General features: G+C 51.8%; 1 protein-coding gene across 4 annotated transcripts in view; it reads left to right on the top strand.

Annotated features, from left to right (window-relative positions):
* Positions 1–23,490, top strand: part of SLCO3A1 (solute carrier organic anion transporter family member 3A1) — a 301,019-nt gene that overhangs the window by 234,776 nt on the left and 42,753 nt on the right. For 2 of the 4 annotated variants that reach the window (XM_044231113.1, XM_044231111.1), the window contains exons 5-7: positions 14,673–14,837; positions 20,278–20,476; positions 22,687–22,825. In XM_044231113.1, the coding sequence (XP_044087048.1) occupies positions 14,673–14,837; positions 20,278–20,476; positions 22,687–22,825 (503 nt within the window). Of the gene's footprint in view, positions 1–14,672; positions 14,838–20,277; positions 20,477–22,686; positions 22,832–23,490 lie in introns of all 4 variants that reach the window. The other 2 variants (XM_044231112.1, XM_044231110.1) reach the window with 1 other exon arrangement.

Genomic DNA, 23,490 nt, shown 5'->3' with positions numbered 1-23,490 from the left:
TTGCTGTGTCCTCCTGTCCCCTCCATGCAAGATGTGCACCTCTGGAAAGACGTATGAACTCCGTCTTAATAACCGAGTCCCCCCGAGAAGGTGGCCAAGCTCTCCCAGTTGTTTTTAAAGGAAACCAAACGCATCTTTCCTGACGAAAATAGAATGATCCAGAATGAGAAGCATCCTTCCCGCAAACCCCAGCCCTACGTTGGTTCCATGTTTGGCAAAAGGTCTTTGAGGCAAACAGTGCCGGCGTAGCCTTGAGCCGCAGGGCGTCTGTCCCGGTCCCCTCCCTACCAAGACATCTGTGCCATTCTCCTGAAGTCCCAGGACCCCTCTTGGATCCCCTGGAGAACCTGCTGGCTTTTTGAAGTGGACAGGAGCAAGGCTTGGGGCACCCCTCCCCTGTGAGGCTTGTTCGGGAGGATGCGGGAGCATGGGGACGGTCACCTCGTGACAGGATCTGGACGCACCTGTAAATGGTGCCAGGCTGCCAGTGACCCGTTGAGAAACGGTGCAAATCTCTTTACCGAGCTTTTGTGTGACGAGGAGCAGCCCTCCTCCACCAGAGAGGCTGGAGAGCCACGGGGAGGAGCTTAGCACTGTCCCTGTGCTCCGGTCCCTGCTCCTCTCTTCTCTCGAGCTGGGGTCATGAACTTTTCCATGCTTCGTTTCCACAAGGGAAAAGGTTTCATAGTGTTCCTGCGTGACGGTGGGGCCGTGAGAATTAAAGCATCACCTGCAGAAGACGATCTGCTAATAGCGCCTGTGTGTCAGGGAGGGATCGGAAGAACTTGGGCGAGTTCCCAGAAGGGACTAATTGATAATCTAATGTTATGTCGGAACCCATGTTCCATATTTGGAACTGTCCACGGAAGGTCTGCAAAGTTCTCTAAGGTCCAGAATGCACGGGTAGGAGAAGGCCACCCACTTTGTGTCCTCGGGGGTTGCCTTGGCTAGGACCCCCAGGAGTTTGTGCTTAATAGAAGAGCCCCCCCAACACACACACACATGCACTCAAACAGCCAGGCAGGGGGCGATGCCTACTGTTCGTCTAATAGCACAGGCGGCCACACAGAGTATCCCAGTGACCAGATCTGCAGGAGTAAATGGGGCTGGCCCAAGTGGGCCTTGCAGGGGACACCCTGGACCGGAGCGGTGGCCTTTCTGGGTCTTTCTTTGTCCCGGGGTGATTACAAGAGCTGCGATTGCAAGAGCTGCACCAGTCATCGCTTATCTTTCCTCTCTGGGGATGCAAAGATGAAAAGAGACAATGGTGCCATCCAGGCACTCACCCATCCAATGTGGGGACAGACCAGCAAGCCAGCAAAGGCAGTCCAGCGTGGAAGGGACAGCAGGGCCGGGCAGCAGAGGAGGTGATGGGCATACAGCACACAGGCAGGGTGGGGAGCCCACATCTTGGAGCAGAGGCAGAGGGACATCATGGCTTCAGAATTCAGTTCTCGTTAACCCATTTTTTCAGCATGTTCTGAAGTCCTCTGGGTTCCAGGGACCCAGTGGTCACCCGGACGGCTGAGTTGTGGAGTTGTGTTGTAGCCGTGTGGGGCGGGGAGTGCATACAGTAGGCAGAATTGAAGCAACAGCAGGGTGTGTGCTGAGCTGACAACGCGCAGATGGGTAGACAGGTCTGAGACTCGCTGTAGCCATAACGACCGTACGCTGTGGCCTGTGGAGGTACATGGGCTCTACTTCTACTAATTAATGATTTTTAATTAGAATTAGCCATTCCCAGAGGCAGTAGGTCTATTAATGGACCTAAAGAACGTCCCAGCAGGAAAGGAAGGCAGTGTGTCTAGAAGAATCCCCAGGAGACAGGATCCAGCGACGTGAACTATTATGCTAGTAAACACGTTTTACATGCGCCCTCACGTGGATTGGGGCGGGGGGGAGAACATGGTGGTTTACGTCCGTCATTTTTCCACATGAGACCATGTCTTTGCTATGTGGATGTTTCCACCAAAGCACCATGCAGTGTCACCGAGTGCTCCCAAACTCTTTCTCCAGTTTGCAGCTTTGGAAGCCCCCGTGGTCTCCCCGTGTGTATTTATGGGTACCGACGAGCTGAGCAGGGTTGTATATGGAAGGATTAACGTTGCTCTAAAAATACCTATGTTGCAATTTTGAATCTGTTCCATTGAGTTTGCAAATGGGTTTCTTCTTTGGCTGTCCGTCCGTGGGCCCTGCCCTGCTCTGCAGAGAGGGAAGGTCCCTGAGCAGAGCCGGAGTCCTGTGCCCAGAGCAGCTGCTCCGTCCTCCTCCCTGCTGGCACTGAGACCGTCTCCCCCACTCCTGGGAGAGCGCTGGGGCTGTTCCAATCCAGCTCAGCCGCTTCCTAATCTTGCCTCCTTGGCCGTGGTGCTTCATTCCCCTTGGATTTAACATAAGGCGTCTGATTGATATTATTACTTATTCTTGTTTATAGACGAGGAAACCAAGCTCTGGTGACACAGGACTTCAGGCCCGTGGCTTGCTTTTCAGGGCGCTCTCCCCAAACGTGGGCTTTGAAGGTCTCTTTCCAACAAAGTTGGCCATCGTGGAGTTTGCAACTCCTATAGGAAGAGAGAGAAAGCCTAGAGTGTTGTTCTGTAACATGTAGAGAAGCTGTTACTTCCTGCACAGCCCACAAGTCCCCTTCTTGTAGTGACTGTCCCATGACTGTTTAACAAAGCAGGCAGCAGGCAAACAAGCGCTTGGATTTATTAAGCTTTTGTATCTTTCCGGGTGGGAGTCTGCAAACCTAAGACACATTTTTGTATCTTAGCTATGCCACCAGATAGCTTTTCCTTTGGGCCCTGGCTCTACAGCCCTCTTCCCCAGCCTTGTTCTTCAGAGCATTTTGCTGGTTTGTCTTTCAGGACACCACCCCCCTCCCTGCCCCCTTTCATCCTTCCATGTTTCCTCCTCTCTCTGTCGTCACTGTGCTGGGGAGGACAACACCAATGTGCCTTCCAGAATCTAGATGCTCAGAGTTTGCAGAATAGTTTGTAAAAGTCTAGGCCCAGAGGGAGGAGGAAGGAATTGGAGGGACTGTTATAGACAAATGGACAGAATTACCACCAGCTAGTGTGTTAAATTGCACATCTGTAGTTTGTAGTTGATACAGAGATGGTCTCTGCTGTCGCCTGCCCTAGGGGCTGTGATGGTGGGGATCCAGGCTCCTCCAGTGGCCGTACCCTGTGCACCCTCCTCACTGTGCTCTGTCCGCTTCCTTCCACGCATCAGGCACTCTCCTTTCTGTTCCCTTGTGGGCCTGGAACACCCTTCCTCTCTCGGTCCACTTCTGGACTAGACCCAGTCCCCCCTTCCAAGAAATCCCTCCCTAGAGTCCCACTGTGCCCGTACCCACCCCCCCCCTGTACCCAGTGTTGGATTAGCTTCATTCCTCTGTCATCTCCACAGTCCCTGCAAAGCACCTGTCACCCCACCACCTGGAAGCGCTTCTCAGCTTGTCGGCCTCTGCCCAAACCTAGTGGGTTCTCCAGGGACAAAGCTTTCATGCATCTTTTTGTTCCACTGCCTGGCACGGTACCTGGCACGTAGGTGGTATCGGCTGAATGAACAAACGAATGAATGAATATTTTCTTGCCGGCGTGCACGCACGCATGCGTGCACAAACACCCACTGGCGGCAAACGTCAGTTTTGCACACACTGTCATAGTTAACGCCCCACCCCCACCCCTACGAGGCTTTGGTACCATTTTATAGAGAAGTAAATTGAGGCTTAGAGATGGAAAGGCGAGGGGTCTGAGCCCTGGCAAGGGCCCCAGAGCCTGTCTTCTTCACCACCACATTGTGCTGCATCTCGGAGCCATAGTGAAGTCTTGGAAAGGAGCAGTGGAGTGGGCAGGTGCTGGCCGACTTCAGCGGAGCGAGCTTCAAGTTGAGCTGCTGGTTGCAACGGCACCAGCGTGCCCTAAAGCGGTGGGTTCTTTCGGACGAGGCTACGGACTAAAAGGGAGGGAGGAAGCCGCTCCCGGTAAGTGTCAGCCCGCCCTGGCCCTCTGATGGGCCCTCTAGCTGGGATGAGTGTGACGGTTCCAGAGGTTTAAAATCTGCAGGCAGCGCCCTGCCTTTGATGGCTGGAAGAGAAGAGCAGTCAACGCTGAGCGCTCTCGTCTCCGGCACTTACCGCGGGCTGCCAAGTGGCCTCTTCCTGCCGCACCGGGTGACAGCAGGGAACAGCTGAGCCAGCAGGGGTCGGCGGGCCGGTTGTTTCAGGCTCAGGGGTTTCCGAACCACCCCAACACGTGCAGAACGGTTTACGAGTTCCCAAGCACTTGTGGGGACGTCCCGCTGGGCCACCGCAGCCCAACTGATGAGCGAGGGGTCCTCCTCTCCGTGCCAGCCATCCAGCACAGAGCTCGGGGTGCGACCCCATGGCCAGGTTGTCACCGTTGCAGAGGTTGCCGGGGGCACTGGGGTCCGGGTCCCGCACGCGCCCCCACCGGGTGCCCCTCTGGGATCCACTGGACGGCTGATGAACTGACTGAGGAGGAGAAGGGGAATCAGCCTGGGGCCGATTGAACCCAGACCCTTCCTGTGTCGGAGAACGAGCCCTCTCCCTGCTCCGCTTGCTCCCTTGCCATGGGACGAGCCAGTCCAGTTGCCGAGGACGTTCACTTGCAGGGCAGGTGAAATCTGCCCGGGGCTTTACGCTCTCCACCCTCCTCCCTCCTGTCCTCCTGATGCCCTCCATCTCCAGGTTCTGCGGATTTTACCACCTGAATCCGTCTCCAGCCCACTCCGGTGTCCCCTGCACTCCAGCCCGCCCTCACCCCGCCGGGCAGTTCGCACATCATGATGGCGTCAGAATGCACCTGATCCTGGGTCCACCCTGTGCGTAAAGGGACAGAGGCAGAGCCCTTCACAGGGCCTCCCAGTGGTGCTACTCTGCCCCTCCAGCCTCTTCTCACACCTTGCCACCCTGCCCCTCCACATCAGCCTCCCCTCCCTGGCCTCCTTCTAGCCCCCTGAGTTCCGCAGGCTCCCTTCTTCCCTCCCTCCCTCCCTCCCAGGACTTTGCACTTGCTGTTCCCTCAGCTGGAATTCTGATCCCATCTTCAGGCTTTAGCTCACAGTCATGTCCCCAGGGACATTTCTCTGTGGCCCCCCCCCCCCGCACCCCAGGCATGTTGCTCTCCGTATCACAGTCATGATGTTACCATGATGTGAGTGGTGATTCACTAAGCCCGTCCGTGAGCTCCGTGCGGGCAGGAGCTCCCTCCGTTTGCACGCCTGCTCTCGTCTGTAGGTGCTCAGTATGTATTTGATAAACGGAGGGATACACGGATCACTGGAGGTGCGCTGACAAGCCTAGCACAGTTTGCTGCTTTCCTTCAAGCTGTCCTCCCTTCCCCCCCGGCGCCCCCGCCAGCCCCTCCTGGATTTTCGGCCTGGGTCTGACCCATCCATGCACATGGGTTTAGCAGGAGCTCCAGCTGTGCTGGGGGCCAAGGCTAGCCCCCAGGTGACCTGCCTGTGTGGGGAGGGGCTGCCGGCCCAGTTGCTGAGGCTGACTTGCCCTGGTGCCTCTGGGCTGTGTGAGTCCCCTGGCAGGTGTTTGGGTCTGGGACAGGGTGCACATTCGTCCCCACCGTTGTTCCTCTCGGAACCTGACTCGTGCCTCTAGCTTCTGCACCTCTGCCGGACCTTCTCCATCCTCTGCCAGCTAGCAGTCCGTGTCTGCCACATTTTCCTGAATGGTGGGTCTGTGCCTTCCCGCATCACGTTCTTGTGAGCATCCTGGTGATCTGAGAGCCCTTGTTCTGCAGGTTTGATGGCTGAGTGATCGCCCCATGTGGATTCCCCATTAAAATCTTCTTTCTTGATTCCATGGCCAAGGAAAGCATCTGCCTTCCCAAATGCTTGAAACCCTGTGCCAGGCTACGGTTCACATGCTGTCGTGTTTGTAGGTCCCCAGGACCTGTTTGGCCACAGGCATGTTCTTACCAGTACTGGAGGACAATGTGCTGGGGTGTCATGTCTGGGAACAGGTCACAGGTGATTTCAACACAGTACCTGAGACTACACCTTGCCCAATGTCTGGCACACCGTGGATACCCCAGGAGTGTATTTTGAATGAAGGAAGGAAGGCAACAACTAGAGGACGACATTTTCCTATGGGAGTTCCTTGGAACAGGAGTCCTTGGAGATGCTTAGGGGAAAACAAATCAATAGAGGAGGGGGAAAGGGTCACAGAGCCACATAAGCTCAAGAAAATGTCTCTGTACTGTTGATTCTCTTGGAGACCCATATGGTATATTCGAGTATTAAAAGCCGTTGGAAGACCAGCTTTAAGGAAAGCTGGCCATTGTTTTGCCCCTTGTGATTCCCAGAACTCTCTTGTTCACGGGAACTCTTTGGGCATTTAGGAAGTGTTTCTAGAATGCAGGGAAGGTGGTAGGGCCACAGGAGGTTCAAAGGATGTACTGAGTCCCCCGGGAGGCCTTGAAGACAGGTGCACGAAGCCTGTAGCATTGTAGCCCCATCTGGAAGGATGAGCAGGATCCTGTGGATGGAGAGAAAAGGGCTTCCCGGCTGGGGGGCAGGTGCAAGCGGAAGCAGGCGACAGAAATGCCCAAGGTGTGCATGGGAGAATCTGGTTTGGGGAAATAGGATTTAGAAAATTTCATGGTAGAAGCTGGCTGGTGTCTGTTCTGGGGCCCAGCAGCATTCCTGGCACTTGAGGCCACCCGGAAAGACTTCGGTAAAATTATGAATGAATGATGGAGGACTTTTGCATTGCTCCTCCAAAGTGTGTGGACTCTATGAGTCATTGTTTCCCAACTAGGGGTTTGAGTCAGCATCCCCCCCGAGTGGGGCCCGTACTCTGGCCCCAGTCCTAGAAGTTCTGATTCCATGAGTCTAGTGGAGAAGAGGGAGATGGTCCAGGCACCTGGATGTCTTTAAAGTTATGAGGCAATTCTATGTGATCCTCATCTTGAAAACAAATATGAGATCTGGTGTGAGTCCTTGGGGGTTTTCCACCCAAGCTGTTTCTGCAACAGTTGTCTAGAAGATTAAACGTGGGGAGGAGACCCACTCACGTAATAAGCTTGGGACACTCTGTGATGTGGCCCATTTGGAGGGCCGTAAGTGACATTAGCACATTCAAGGCTCTGAGAAGATCTGCAGACCCAGCCGTTCAGGAGATAGCACCAAGGAGTCCAGGCTTGACATGGGCATTTGTATCAGCTTGTGTGGAAATCCACCATTTCTTTTCTGAGCACTGCTCTCGTTCTTTCCAGCAGTGCATTCTCCTACGGGTAGAATTTTCATGAATGCTGAATGCAGTCAGCCCTGCCGCCACTGGGGTGGCACGTCGTGTTCCCAGACAGGGTTCCTGGGGGCTGGCATGAAGTTACAAAAGTAGCACTCTGCTTACAAGAAGCTTGCTTGCTTGCTTTAGTCCTTTTCTGCCTGCTACCTCAGCACGGACACGACAGTTGGATCTGGAAGAAAGCTGGCTGCTTCCCAGGTTCCTTTCTCTGTCTCGGCCACCTTGTGTTTCCGACTTCACCCTCTTGGGGGTCGCCAGTCCGGAACTGCAGGAGCTAGCCTTGCATCTGGGGGTGTCTGGGATCAAAGCAGCTAATGGGACCCCGTACCACTCTTTTTCAGGCCTTCTTGCAGCGTTGTAAGGAGCAGGGAATTTTAAAAAAGAACCCATAGAACTGACTGGCTCTGGGTTTCCTCGGCCGATCGACACCCCCTGGGCACACGGCTTGCAGTATAAATGCTCGTTTCCTGTGCTGATGGCTTCTGGTCTGTTCACTCAGACCACGAGCTTCTCCATTCAAGGGACGTGTCACCTTCAGCCTATTCCCAAAGACTTGTCTCACAGCTGGCAATGAGAGGGTGCCAGGAAGCTCCCCGAGTCCCTCAACAGCCCAGCACAGAGTTTGGGGGACAGTCTTATCTGCAGCAACGGGGTCACAGGGGGCCCGAGGCGGCCGGTCTGGGGCCAGTGCTCGGTAGGCACTCCCTTCCGGAAGCTTCCCAGCACCACAGGCTTCCCCTCTTCCACCCAGGCTTTTCCCCATTGCAATCCAAGGCAGTGATGTTTCTAGAATCTGCAGTGGAAATGGCCATATTGGCTAAGCATTCCCACTTCCATCCTGTCCCACGAGCCTGTGGAACGTGGCCCATGGTGTGATCACGACCTGGTCCCAGTCTCCATAGTTAACGTTTCTTTTGTCTTTCTTTCTTTTTTTTTTCTTTTTGGTTTAAAGATTTTATTTATTTATTTGATGGAGAGAGATCACAAGTAGGCAGAGAGGCAGGCAGAGAGAGGGGGGGAAGAAGGCTCCCCGCTGAGCAGAGAGCCTGATGCGGGGCTCGATCCCAGGACCCTGAGATCATGACCCGAGCCAGAGGCAGAGGCTCAACCCTCTGAGCCACCCAGGCGCCCCTCACAGTTAACATTTCTTAAGAGATTGTGACAGTTACCTTTAGAGACAGCATTTTGTTTGTTTACTTATTTATTGAATTCTTTAATCCCTCTTGCATTGATGAAGCGTCTGCTCTCACCGGGCACTGTGCCCACATCTCTGCGTGCAGGTGGCTCTTCACACGGGAGAGACAGGAAGACACCCCGGCGAGCGTGTCCGGGGACACATGGGTGCGGTGATGACAGGCTGTACCCGGTACAGGGGGACCAGCCGTGCCAAGAGATGTCATGTTTCCTAGGATTCACCCTACTTGGGCTTTGATCTCATGCTGCCATGGTGATGTTTTCCCACATCTTTGTTACTACTCCCTTCCTCTTTCCTTTGGTTTGGGTCGTGACCTGAAGGCTCTCGTGTATTTCTACCCACCCACCCCCCCGCCCCGTCCTGCTCCTTCTGCTCTTGGGTCCTGTGCTCTGGAAAGCGTTTATGATGACTTACCGTTCAGAAAGACACTTTTCTGTTGATGCAAGTCCCTATCCAGAAACCTGAAGATATAGGGATCTGGAGTGCAAGCAGACCTTGAGTTTTGCATTCTGGTGGCGTGGTTTTTGCAGCCGCTCGGGGAAGCTTTGGTTTCCTCATGTCTGAAAGGAGACAGTAAGACAGTCCCTGTTGTGATAGCTGTGGAGGTGACCCAGGAGACCCTTAGTGCAGGGCCCACCCGACGCCGGTTGCCCAACAGACGTCGGCTGTCACTGTCCTAATTACGGAGCCGCCACACACACTGGTTCCATCTCCCCTCCTTGGAAGCATTAACCGTGAGTATTGACAGCAATGTTATTAAAGAAAAAAAGGTCAAGGCCAATTTCAGTAGAGAGCCCGAGGGCTGAAATATCTCTGAGTCAAGTGCAATACAGTCGAGCCCCACAGTGAGCACTTCCCAGGGCACCTCCAGTGCCCAGGAAGGAGGGGCGGACAAGGACTTGTGCCCCCGACCCCCTGACCCATCCCGCCGTCTGCAGGAGGTCATCCCTGTCCTTGGGAAGCCAGTGGCTCCCACGGCAGTTCCCAGGAGCTCCGCTCACCTACCCAGCCTCCCCCCAGCTCTGCTAACTCATCGCATCCGTTCACACACACACGCCTTCTTACAGCAGGTCTGACGTCCCGGCCTCCCAGCTCGAGGGCTCGCTCCCCCTCGTAGCCAACAAGAGCTTCTGTTGTATTAATCATCATCGTGCTCACCTTACCTGGGTGGCAGAAGCACTGGGTCACCTGTTCTACATTCATGGGTCTCATTTAATCTTTGCAGCAATCCGTGGGACAGAATGGTGTGCTCCAAGCACAAACCTACTCAGTCTTGAAGATAGAATTCAGGTCCCAGTGACCTGACTCCTCAAATCTTATTTTATACAACCCTGCTCAGTCAAACTTTCCTGCAGCATAGAACTCTTCCCCCTTTGGGCTCGGCAAGCCTTTTCTTTCTCCTGTTTCCCTCCCTTCCTCTCCTACCTCTCCTTCTTCAAAAAATGAGGACTAAACCCTTGAGTCCTTTTCCCCAGCCCCAGCAGGAATTTTTGTGTGCTTTCTAAGCGTTAAGCTGCTCTGATTTCTGCATGTCCAAGACCAAGAGCAGAGCTGCTGAAAACCCAAACCAGAATTACACCCAGGCTCTGAGAACACTCTGGGGCAGCAGGTCCCACGGTTTGAGTTTTCACCATGCTTCCCTAACCGTGGGACCACACTCTCTGCCTCAGTTTCCTTACCTGTAAACGGAGGATGTCCATAGCCCCCACAAACACAGGTCTCTTGGGAGAATTATGCGATTGGATGTTTCAATGGTCAGAACAGTACTTGGCCCCCAGCTAATGCTCTGTCCCTGGAAGCCCTCACACCTTCTCCAAACCTGCCTTTCTCCCTCCTGGAGGACATACATACACATTTTCAAGAAATCTCAATTCTACAGGAAGGTCTTCGAAAGGCAGCAGTGGAAAACCTGTTTTCCCTGAAAAACTCCCCCGCTGCCATTTGCCCCTGTGTGCCAGCCCACCTCCTACCCCAGCTCCCAGCTTCTGAGGCGGAATCACTAGGTGGAGGTGATTGGCTAAGGGGGACCATGGTGTTCAGCGGCCTCGTGCGGCCTTGGTTCATCAGTTTCTGTGTGTCTGGGCCACCTCGTTACCTGCTGCCTCCTTGAAGGTTAGAATTTTATGGGTTTAGGAACCCATTTGAATGAAAAAGCTTGAATTACAGGGATAGCCCTAGGTTCGAGCTAATTAATACCCCTTTTCAAATTGGGGCTTTGGAGGGTAGGCTGAACCTTTGATAGGAATCTTTGGAGAGTGCTAACAAGTCATCGCAATAAAACCTAGGATGGAAGGGAGGAACCTCGCAGCAAAATCGCTAGACACAAGAGGAATCCGTAATTTCTGGCAGCAAATCAGGTTGATAGAGGAAAAAAGAGAATGTTCTTCATGCAAATAAGGTCCACTGAGCTTTCCCTGGGCCTTCCGTCAGAGGATCCTCAAACCTAATGATTTTCGCATCTAATTCAACACGAAATTAGTCATTAGATATTAAGACAAAAGCAGGCAACTCTCCGATCTCAACAAAGCATCCTCCCACTGAAGTGGAATTAACTCTGGAATAATTAAAATGGTTGCTGAAGTATGAAAACACTCCATTAGCTGGAGTTGCCTTGTCCAGACGTGCCCTCCCTTTCCCCCCAGGCCGTCGCGATGGCCATGATCAAGAGCAAGGAGATACCAAGACCCAAGTCATGGGATCACACTTAAATCCTTTTTGGCTCCGTGTCTGAGCCGGAGAGCAGAGTTCCTAGTTGGAGGGCACAGTTTCATTTGGGAGCAAGTGTGGCTGTCCTGCTTCTTTCTAAGTCCCCGTCCAAATGGACGACACCCTAACAAAGGAAATGAAGCCTACAATGAAAACTACGACAGATGATCGTTTTTCTGGAAGGACCCCAGCCTGCCTACTGGTTGTTGGCAGTGTTTCCACAGTTCAGATATCTTCATTCCAAAGGAGCACAATGGTGGAGCCACAGTGTTTTGATCTGCCAAGACATAAACGGGTGGCAGCTTGGACATTCATTTACCAGAAGGCACCGTGGTCACCTGATGTGGTCCGTACCCATCTCTCTGCAGTGTGGAAGGACACAGTCAACCAGTCCCTTATCACAGGGACAGTACACCATCACAGTGTGCCACCCGCCGTAGCAAATCAGCTCCCACTCATTAGCAGCGATTTCAGATGATGGAGTCTCAAGATCCACTGGGCTTTTGTGTTCAGAGACAGAAACCGCATTACCCTCTGTTTCCACCCAAAGTATTTATCTTCTGCATTTCTTGAGCAGTCCACGTTTTTAAACATTACAGAGTCAACAGGCCTTTAAATATTTGTACGATTCTTAAAAAATAATGTGGAGTTAACGGGAAGATTTCACAGCATTTAAAAGGATTTTTAAGTGTAACCACTTTTTGGCATTTATTTGAACTGACATTTTTATTTTTTTAAGATTTTTGTTTATTTACTTGAGAGAGAAATAGCGCGAGTGAGAGAGGGAGAGAGAGAGAGCACAAGTGGGGAGGAGAGAGACAAGCAGGATCCCTGAAACAGGGAGCCCAATGTGGGGCTCAATCCAGGACCCTGAGATCGTGACCTGAGCTGAAGGCAGACACTTAACTGAGCCACCCAGGTGCCCCTGAACTGATATTTAAAAAAAAAAAAAAAAGTATTGTATGCTTAAACCCTGCAAAAATAAATAAACAAAACACAGGTAAAGTCCAGTGCATTTTGGGGGGTGGGGGGTGGGAAGCAGGTAGAATTGAATGATTACTGTAGACTTCAAGTTTCTGGGGTTTTGTGTCACGCCTGTGTGCGTGCTTGTGCATGGTTATATCATCCGAGAGTTGCCTTCCTAAGGTTTTAGTAAATTTTGTGAGAAACTAGGACAGAAAAGGCCATCACCTCTGGTTGTTTCTTAGTTGGGACGTAAGATCTGCTTGCTCAGCCCACCGTGATTCTGAGCTTCTAGTCGTCTGACTCAGTTCATTCCCATAACTGAGTTCTTTTTATCACGTCGGAGGATCTTGAAGCCCCTCCCCTTAGATTTTCATTTTTGAAACTTGGTATCTTTCGCGGAAATGATACATTTTGAGCAGTGCGTATCTGCCATTTACTGACCCATTGTTCTGCCATTTTGATTTATTGAGCTTGTCTGTTACCATTATTAAAAACTTATGTATCCCCTATTATTATTTTATTCTAATTAGCTGGGCCACTTAGAGGTTTCATCTCCTAGGAGATGAGATTGACTGTGTAATTAGCTCTCTTCTTTCGGACAGCTGGCTAATTCATCACTTTGGAATGCGGTGTTAGATTCCCTGCTCACCTGTTTATGCGCTATGACCACAAGTACCTATGGGTTTTTTCCTAGACTTAGAATAATACTGGCTCCATCTGGGACTCAGTTTTATCTTTTCTGTTTACACAGGTGGCAAGTAGACCCCATGCCAAATATCCCATATCATTATGATTACAGCAGAACGACTTCCCTAACTGTAGTCCCCAGCCCATCACTTTTTGCCTTATCTGCTTACCACCTGTGCTGTTATTTACATAAGACTTCTCTTTAAATTACTTCAAATCTACCTGTTTTAACCTGGCATCGTTTTAAGCTGCGAGAGCCGTGAAACCACACATTTGCTGTATCAGTTTCATTTCCGTTGACTTTTTTTGCAAGTACACCTTAAAATAATGGCGTAAACATCGAAGCATTAGGGTCGTCCTGGTTCCAGTACCTGCAGAGCCCCTTGGCCTCCTGCCAAGATGTGTCATTGATTGCATTCAAAGGATTAAAAAACTCACATTTTTTTAAAGCATCGACATAAGTGGGGAATCCTAAGTGGTTTATGAAATCACATACTTCGAGAAGAATAGAGTATAATAAGATATGATCGAAATGGATGACCTCCACAAGAGCTGTTTTCCGGCTCTCGTGGTACTTCATGTGGCACAAGCCACAAGGTGCTTCTGCCCATCCTGAGTTCTCACCTGAGCCCAGAGCACTAGGCTGTGTGGGCAGCTTTTTCCAGGTGGGACTGGATGATGAAAAAAGCCCATCTGAGGATGAGGGAAGAGATGCAGGAAAGATCTGGGGGCAGAGCGTCCCGGGAGAGGGAGGAGGAGCCCCTAGTGCTAAGGGTTCGGTAGGGAGGACCCGTGCAAGGCAAGAAAGAGCAGGAGCAGGTAGGCTGGACTTCAGGGAGAGGGGGGCAGGGCGGGAAGTGTCATTGATTGCTTAGGGGCAGACCCTGGCTGTTGGGCCATCAGGGTGTTCTGAGCAGGAAAGTGATTTGAGTTGATCCCACTGGCTACCATGTAGGAAATGATTATGGCAGATTGAGACCGAAAACCAAAACCCCAGTTGGGTCTCTCTAGGAGTCCCCCATGGGAGAGCTTATGGAAGCTTTTGCCGGGGAGGTGACCCTAGACCAGTGAGAAGAGGTGGGGGTTTGATTCAGCATATTTGTGTGTATGTGTATGTATGCATGCACTCGAATTCCAGCTTTTTTCTCAAAGCCTGTTAAGATTAAATATATTTTCTTAACACACCTAGAGAGTTATAAATATCTCAGGGGGCACCTGGGTGACTCAGTGGGTGAAGCCTCTGCCTTCAGCTCAGGTCATGATCTCAGGGTCCTGGGATCGAGCCCCGCATTGGGCTTTCTGCTCAGCGGAGAGCCTGCTTCCTCCTCTCTCTCTGCCTGCCTTTCTGCCTACTTGTGATCTTTGTCAAATAAATAAATAAAATCTTTAAAAAGTATATTTATCTCAGGTCGATGGCTATATATGCTTAGATACACTGGTGCAACATAATTTATGGTATATAATTAGACTTTTTTCCTTTGAGAAACAAACCCAGACTCTCTTGGGGAGGATGGAAATAATTAGTCAGAGGAAGGAAATAATTTGGTTATAAAATATTTCAGTGTTTCCAGTAAACCCAAGAAAAGGCACGCTAGAGTCTCCCCTGTTATAGTAGTTCTCCGTTTAATTGTCCGAATATCCACAGATGCCTTGAAGCCAGAGTTTTTACGCTTTGTGGGTGGCTTACCGGTTCTAGGTTCCAGCCCGAGTCACTGGATGACTCCCGACGCTGCTTACTGAGACGGACAAAAGTGTGTCGAGGAGGAACTCTGGGGGCAGGAGGCCTGGCAGCGCTGCGTGTGACCCTCTTCTTCTCTCTCCCCGCAGTGATCCCGAAGGTCACCAAGCACCTGCTCTCAAACCCTGTGTTCACCTGCATCATCCTGGCCGCTTGCATGGAGATCGCAGTGGTGGCTGGCTTTGCTGCCTTCTTGGGGAAGTACCTGGAGCAGCAGTTTAACCTTACCACCTCTTCCGCCAACCAGCTGCTCGGTGAGTCTGCTTTTTCATCCCCACCGCCCCCCAGGAGGGCAGAGGGCTGCTGCGTCCACAGCAGCAGTATTCTTGGGATATATGCGCGGAAGGAATTTTAGAGTCTATTCTTGCGTTACGATTTGCCGAGAGGATGTGATAAGAAAGAGCTAAGATATAAAATATACGTAGGAAGCATTGCAATAGGCCAGGAGATCAGTAGATGGGTGTGCACCGCAGAATTCGGGGGAAGATAAGATGAAGGAAGAGGGACATCAAGACCTATCCAGAAAGGTTAGCAGGCTGTGGTCTGGCACATAAAAAAAAAAAAAGTAAGAATGTTCTTGACAGCATGAAATGCATAGTCCACAAATATAAAACTTGGAAGCCATACACTCCCTTCCTGACCCCGGCCCACGGCAGACATAATTAATGGATCATGGCACTCCATCTCCCCAAGTGCAAGCATGGCCTTACCATCCTTCTCAGTAGGAGACTGTAGGCATCTCCTTCCACTGTTTGGAGTGGTCATGGTAAGGAAAACCAGTTTGCCCTTGTGGGAAGCAGTATTATTTACATGGACTTAGGAAATGACCTCACGCCTGACAAGGGAGACAGAAGAGTCAAGGACGCCCATGTTTCTGGCTTGGACAGCTGGTGGTGCCATTTGGGAAACCTGAGAACCTGGAAATGGTAGAGAAGAATCAGATCCGTGAGGGAGATTATGAGATCACATTTGAAGTTGCTGAGCATGAGACACCCGTGGTGTGTCTCTGTGGAACCCTGTACTTGGGAGGGGCTTGGGAAGGAGACCCCATGGAGGAATGGAGGTTTGGTTGCACTGGTGTACGTCTGGGGGGCAGTGGAGGACATGGGAGTGGAAGTTATGCAACAAGAAAGTGAATTGGAAAAGAAGAGTAAAGTCCCAACCAGGAGTCCGAGGGGGAGTTGGAAAGAAGCCCACAGATCCTGGAAGTCAAGGGAGAGATGATTCCAAGGAGGAAGCGGGCAGCTGCGCAGGTGTGCACGCACAGTGAGGGCTGTGGCATCACCATTAGCGACAACCACCAGGACGTCCTCCAGCCTGCGTCAGAACTGTGTCCAGGAAGTGGCCGTGAGGAGCCCATGCTTCATGTGGAGAGCAGCCCCCAAGAAGGAAGGAGTGGCCTGCGGCTTCAGGACACTGTCCCACAGCTCAGCCGTGGAACAGCGGAGCAGGATCTTACCAGGTGTGTGTACGTGGAGGGGGAGTGGAGGAGATGGTGCGTTGCTAGGGAACATGGGCAGTTTGCTAAGCGGAAGGAAAGGAGCCAGCAGAAGGGGATTTGCAGGAAAGAAAGGCATGTGGATGGACAGCCCTCAGCAGAAGAGCTCATGGGTTCTACCAGTGCAGAGAAGGAGAGAGGCATGAGTCTGGCCACTGAGACTACCGGTACTGCCCGGCATGGAGAGAGAGCTCTGGCCCCATGAATGACCTTCTCTGGAAAGTACGGGGTCAGATCGTCTGCTGAGAGCAAAGGTCTCCTTCAACACTGTGTGTTTCTTCACCCCACAGCCCATTAGCAAATTTAAAGGTGCTAACCCATCATGAGTCATCAGGAAAACACACATGAAGACCACACTGAGCTACCTGCTACGCGTCCACCCAACTGATAGTACTGAGTGTTGGTGAGGCTGTGGAGCAACTGGAACTCTCGTGCACAGCAGGTGGTGTGATCACTCTGGACGGCTCTCGGGCAGCGCCTCTGAACAAGCCTGTTTTTCTGCTGGGATCCATCTGTCCCACTTGTGGGCATATACCCAACAGAAATGAATGCTCAAGTCCACTGCTTTAGATCTGTACGGTAACTGTTTTCAGAGCAGCCCCGGGCACTAAAACCCCAATTGGATGCCACCCAGACGTCTGTCAACAGGAGAATGGGTAGATAAATGATAGGATGTTTGCACGGTGCTGCCACGCAGCCTGAGAAAGCAGGCATTTTCGTACCTGCCTCCGTGTGGATGAACCTGACCAAGTTGAAAGATGTCAGGCACGAAAGAGGACATATTTATGAGTTTAAAGAGGGAAAAGTTCATTCAAGTGATAGAGGCCATGATGATGGGAACTATCCTTCCGGGAGGGGTAGGGGGAGGTGGGCAGCAGCCGGGGAGCCTTCCTGGGCTGCTGGAAATATTCTGAGCCTGATCTGAGTGATGGTTCTAGGGGTGTATACAGATGCAAGGATTCATTGGCTGTTCGCTTAAGCTGTGTGCACTTCCCAGGACATAATGTATCTCAACTAAAAAAAACAAAAAAACAAAAAGAAACCTAAAAGCCTACCACGATGATGCAGCTGGGTCATAGTGTCTCCTTGGGAACTGCGAGGCTTGTGCAAGCCTAATTTTTCTTTTTTTTGCTAATAAAGATTTACCATCCTCTTTTTTTTTTTTTTTTTTTTTTTTTTTTTGTCAAGTGTCACTTCCAAGAAGTATTAGCAAAATGCAGGCAGCCATCTCGTACCTCTGGAAGAGAGAGGGTAAAGTGGGTCTTTTTATAATTAAAGTCATAACTTCTTGGTTGTACCTGGGGTGTCTCTGGTTTTGCCCTCCAGCAGCCCGAGCTGCTCCGTTTCCTCCTCATTTCTGGGCTGCCATTCTCACATTCTCGCTGCATTTGCACGGTTGCTTCGGCGTCGGGCTCGGGTTCTATCTCAGAACAGTTTCTATCGACAAACCAATCAATAGCCTTCAGGGCAGAAGGTCAAAAAAACAATCTCGCCATCCTGCACCTGTTTCTTTCTCCGTGACTCTCTCCGTCAGAGTGCGTGGCGGGGGGGGGGACCTTCTCCAGCAGTGCAGAGGTCACCTGCTGAGCCATCTGTCAGTCTGTCTGTCCGACAGGCCACGCAGGTAGCATAGGCACATGCATGCACAGCCTCTCCCGGTGCCCTGCTGGTCCTCACTCTAATCAGCATGGACCCTGCACAGCTGGCTGAAGCTGGGGCTGGTGCTGGGCATTCAGGGGACAGAGATGGACGGACACTCGGAGCACCAGGCAAGGCTTGCCTCGGAAAGTCCTCAGCTCCTGCAGACCCAGAGCCTGGGGCCCACGCAGTCTCTCGGGGGCATCAGCACGGGGCTCTGGGCCACCCTGGAAGCCATCGGCAAATGGGGCAGAGTCTGGAGAAGAACAGCACAGACGATTAAGGCGCTGATGGCATGGATTTATGCGCAAAGATAAAAAGGGCCCAATCTGCATAGGTTTAGCGTAATGAGGATGTGGAGTTTCACGGAAGTTCTGATAACTGAATGCCAAGGCTGCACACACATCAGGGAGGAAGAGGGCAGCCGGATGACGGGTTGGGAAAAAAGGTGCCGAAAGACTGTTATTGCCATAGTTACCGTCCTCACCAGGTGACGCTCCCCATGGTCTCCGCTAGGAAATGAAACAAAGCACAGGTCTGTTCTCTGGGCGTGGGCATGTCCTCACCGGTGTGCATGCACACGGATCCAGTCTGCTCACCACTTACCCATCCCAAAAAGAAGCCTTGAGCACCCACTCTGTGCTAGGCACGGGGAACCGTGCCGGACTGAAGAGGACGGTCAAGGTTCTTGCGCTGGGGGAAACTGCATTTCAGGAGGGAGATAGTGAACAAGAAACAAAACCAAAAATGAATAAGGCAGCTTCAGATAGAGGGAGAGAGCCGTGAAGATAATAAAATGGGGTGAGGACTGATAGGGAGCCCCTGAGTGGAGTATAGGGTCACTCTAGTTGGTGTGGTCTGGGAAGGCTTCTCTGAAGGGGGTATGGGAGACTCAGAACAAGAATGTCCCAGGAGAGGGGATAGTGGGTGGCTCAGTGGGTTAAGCCTCTGCCTTTGGCTCAGGTCGTGATCTCAGGGTCCTGGGATCAAGCCCCACATCGGGCTCTCTGCTCAGCAGGCAGCCTGCTTCCCCCCTCACCTCTGCCTGCCTCTCTGCCTACTTGTGATCTCTCTCTGTGTCAAATAAATAAATAAAAATCTTCAAAAAAAGAATTCTTTAAGAATGTCCCAGGAGAAGGACCAGCAGGTGCAAAGCCTGGGGGTCTGTATGGGTTTGGCCTGTCCCAGGGAGAGAGAGGGGGCGCACTGGGCCAGGGGTGAGCAGAAGGAACCATGTGGGGGCTAGAGCATGAAGCTCATTTCTTTTTCTTTTTTCGTTTTTTTCTTTCTTTCTTTCTTTTTTCTTAAAGGTTTTATTTATTTGACAGAGAGGGAACACAAGCAGGGGGAATGGGAGAGGGAGAAGCAGGCTCCCCACCGAGCAGGGAGCCTGATGCAGGACTCTGGGATCACCACCTGAGCCGAAGGCAGATGCTTAACAACTGAGTCACCCAGGCACCCCATGAAGGTCATTTCTGTATCAAAACCAGAGAAAACCAAGCATAAGTATTCCAAGAGCATCAGATAATACAGAGATATCCTGTGTTTCATTTAAATTTGACTTGTGCTATTTTCTTGCAGAGCTCAGGCTTCTTGATTATGTCTTTCTTCCCCTAATATTAAAATTAATTTGCATGCCCTTAGCACATGCCAGCTGGTTGATGTAGCTGATTGACCTCGAGGTCTGCTGATTGGCAAGGAGGGAACACAGCCTAGACTGGGAAACTGGCCGTGCACCGTCCACACAGTGGATAAATGACACACTGTAATTTAAAGCTGAGTTTTAGATGAAGCAAATCAGGGCAGAGCAAAGCCAAACAGGAGGTTGGAACCCTAGGATCATTTGGTCCTTCTAAAATCCCTTAAGTCTCTGAGAATCAGAAATAACAAGTCTACAGTCCCTGCTGCCTTGCAGGTAGCTCTGTTTATAAGAGGGGAAAATTTTTATGCCAATGACTCACCAAGAGCTACAAAACATATTGATTGGAAGGATGCTCCTTCCCGAGAGGTCTGGGAGTGGTTTAAAATGCCGTTTCCACAGGCTGCTGAGTCCTGGGATTTTTGTTCAAACAGCCGCCAGACCCTTCCCGGAAGCCCTCCTCAGCTAATGAGAAAAGGGTAGAAAATCCCCAAATGATCTTGAGTCCCCTTCCCTACCTCCCCTCAAAAATGCAGAGAGCACGTGAGTGCTCCATCTTCGTTTACGCTCCTGAGAAGCATGTGTGTGTCCCTGGTCCATCTGTCTTTGTCTCGTGGTCTTTCCCGTGAGGATGCCTTCCTTCGGAAGATCGGTGGATGTCCTTGGACTCCCCATCCCTGACTGTTTCCACGTCCGTCTCCCCCAGTGTTCTGTGGGTTCCCGGAGGGCAGAAATAAGGCCCCTCATGGAAACTTAGAGGCAGCCTAGAGGAGGCAACACGGCAGTGGGGGTCACTGGGAATTTGGCCTGTGCAGGGCTCAGCCCCCCCCACCCCGCCCCGCACCTGGCATCCAATGGTCTGTGGGGACGCGCCCTGCGTCCCCTGCTAACGGTTCCCGCCCCTCTGTTTCTCTCCCAGGGATGACTGCGATCCCCTGTGCCTGCCTGGGGATCTTCTTGGGTGGTCTCCTGGTAAAGAAGCTCAGTCTTTCTGCCCTCGGGGCCATTCGGATGGCCATGCTCGTCAACCTGGTGTCCACAGCTTGCTACGTCTCCTTCCTCTTCCTGGGCTGCGACACGGGCCCCGTGGCTGGGGTTACTGTTCCCTATGGAAACACGTAAGTCCTGGAAATGTCTCCTTCCTCCCCTGCCTGCCCAGGGATGCCTGGGCTCTTTTCTCTGTGGTAAGCGAGCGGAGCCAGCTGTGTCCCGAGGGGTGGCCACGAGTGGAGGGTCCAGAGATGCTTCTGTATCTTCCTCCCGGGGTTGAGGGGTCCGGAGTGGACCTCTTGGGTCTCGAGGAGCTCAGACCGTACCGCTCAGCGGGAGAGCACGGGGGACACACTCCTAGCAGTACTCCTGTTACCGTTTTTGGCATTTGATTTTAAGAACGATTGAAGATAGATAATACAGATGAATTTTATTTTAAAATTCAGCTTTTTTTTTTTTTTTTTTTTTTTTTTAATGAGATGAGGGGAGAGGGAAAGAAGTGGGGGAAGGAGCAGAGGGAGAGAAAATCTTAAGCAGGCTCCATACCCAGCACTGGGCCCGTTACGGGGCTCCGTCTCACAGCCCTGAGATGAAATCAAGAGTGGGACCTTCACCCAGCTGAGCCACCCAGGTGCCCCTTAAAATTCAGCCTGAAGTGAAAGACAGAATAGATTTCAGTCATTCCAGAAATGATCAGAAGCGATCATCGGGCTCCCATAGTAATGATAAGGTCTCTTCCAGAGTAGGTATTGATAAGTATGGGAGGGAGAAGGGAGTAGGGAATAAAAGGAGAAAAGGGGAAGAAGGGAAGGAAGTTGGTTCTTATGGGACAGTTTTCCATAGTTACTAGCCCAAGACTTTGGCCTAGAGTCAAAATTGCCCCAGTCAGAACGGCCCCAGAGGGAACAATAGAGAGTGCTTACGTGCCCAACATCCACAGCTCTCCCCCTTTTTGTGTGAGACTCTGAAGCTGCTTGGGGATCAGTCTGGAGCATCAAGGCTGTAGCAGAGTCAACCTGCAGGATACCAGTCTCCTCCTCCAGGCAGGCTATCAGGCTTTCTTCTATAGTCATGTATCCAGACGATAGAGGAGAGCCGGGCTTCTCTGCCCCTCCAACAAGGTCAAGCAGGCCGAATGGGAGAACACAGGTGGGGGGCGTTGTCTGGAGAGTCACGCACAGACACTGCCCCTCTGTCCCCTTTACCTCCGCCATGGCCTCTCAGGCCCCCCAGCCCAGCCCAGCCCAGCCCCCGTTCCTCCCTCTCCCAAATGTGGCACCTTCTGGTGTGTGCCTGCCATAAATAACAGCATTTGGAGAGAAAGACCGCCAGCCTTCTGTGCCAGCTCTCAAGTAGTAAACTTGTAGTGGTTCAAAGCACGGGGTCTTACGATAATGAAGTTCTTCTTCATTAAAAAAGAAAAAAATAAAAAGCCTACAATCCAACTGCCAACTCTGCCCCAGTTGGTAGAGCTCCAATCCCCTCCCTCCCCACCCCCGCTTCCCCATGTACAAGCTGGATATACTGGAGCAGGCGACTCAGCTTGGCTCTGCCTCAGTTTCCTTCTCTGTCAGCCCCACGGGTCACACTGAGAACTAGTACAATGATATACGCAGTACCGGGGACAGTGCCTGGCACATCAGTTGGCACATATCGCCGGCGTCGTCCTTACTCGGAAGCGCTCCGAGCCCTAGGAGGCACGTCTGAAAATAATGGTGCTGGAAAGAGACGCTTCTCTCTCACAGAGCTCAAGACACCCACTCCATCCTTCTCCCCTTTGCAGCTCGCTTGCTCTAGGTAATTGTGCCTTTAATGGCACAAAAGGAAATTTAAAATAACTTGTGTTATTTTTCTCGGGGAGTTGAATCAATCAAACAGACGAGAGTTATTGAACCCAGCTCGTGGTAGTGGTGTGTTAAGCATCACGAGGCTTGCTGCCTGCTGGGGGGAGGGATCGGACAGAGACGAGGACGGGCCCGGGATGGGGAGAAACCAGTGTCTGGCTGTGCCCCGTAGTGGTGTTGGGTCAGGGAAGGGGCCACGGGCTGAGGCTGCAGAAGTCATGAGTGGCGACACAGAGGAGGTGGCCCCGAGCCGAGTGTGGGCTGCTCCAGCCGGGAGGGCACACTGTGCAAATGATAAAGAAGAGGCTTCTTCCATTTCCAGCACCCTTGTGCACAGCTCTCAGCGGTGGTGCTGGGCTGGTCCTCGCAGGACAGGGAGGGGTGAGGTTGGAGGGGGCGAAGAAAGGGGTGTCGGGCTTGGAAGGCTGTCACTGGGGAGAGCCAACAGGACTTGCCTTTCCTCTGATGCGTGCCATGTTTCCTCTCTTTTCCAGCTCAGCACCTGGCTCGGCCCTGGACCCCTACTCACCTTGCAATAAAAACTGTGAATGCCAAACCGATTCCTTCACGCCAGTGTGTGGGGCCGATGGCGTCACCTACCTGTCTGCCTGCTTTGCTGGCTGCAACAGCACGGTATTGGTGATTTTCTGACGGGATGGGATGGGGCCGGGGACGCAGGCGGCCAGAGTAACTTAAAACCCAGGGTCAGCGGCAGCAGTGGGCAACCACACACATTCCGTTGCATACCTGCGCTATGACTTTTTCCCAGACCCCTCCGCACTCTGGTGGAGGACCCTCCGTCGGCAGGATGGAAGGTCCTTCAGGTCCTTCAGGCCTTCCTGCTAAATCAAGTAGGTTTCCAGAAAGTGTCGTGGAGCCACCAAAAGTAAAAATTTCAAAGGCAGCTGTGCATAGGAAGCCAGAGGAAAAAAGATAATGGTTCAGGGTGCTCACCGAGGGTATCAGTGAAACAGCCTGACCCTACAAGTGATGAGCTCCCCATCAACAGAAGTATGTAAAGAAAGGCTAGAAGACCGTTTATCAGAGAAGACTTCTTCCAAGCCTGAGACTGATAACTAATTTAACCTCTTCCTTACGCAGTTTCCTTTACCTTTTTATTGTCAGCTGGATACCTCCCGCCTTTTTCCATCCCCCACCAAAGTTTGTTTTGTTTTGCTTTTTGGGTTTTGGGGGTTTTGCATTTTGTTTGTTGGTTTTTCTTCTCAGCACAAATTGTCCAGCTGGCTATCTGCCAGCAGTTTTTCACGTGTTCTGCGTGCAAACATGACACTTAAGGG

This window comes from Neovison vison, chromosome 13, assembly GCF_020171115.1.
Source record: "Neovison vison isolate M4711 chromosome 13, ASM_NN_V1, whole genome shotgun sequence".
NCBI classification, from domain to species: domain Eukaryota; kingdom Metazoa; phylum Chordata; class Mammalia; order Carnivora; family Mustelidae; genus Neogale; species Neogale vison.
This window is presented reverse-complemented; position numbering and strand designations above follow the sequence as displayed.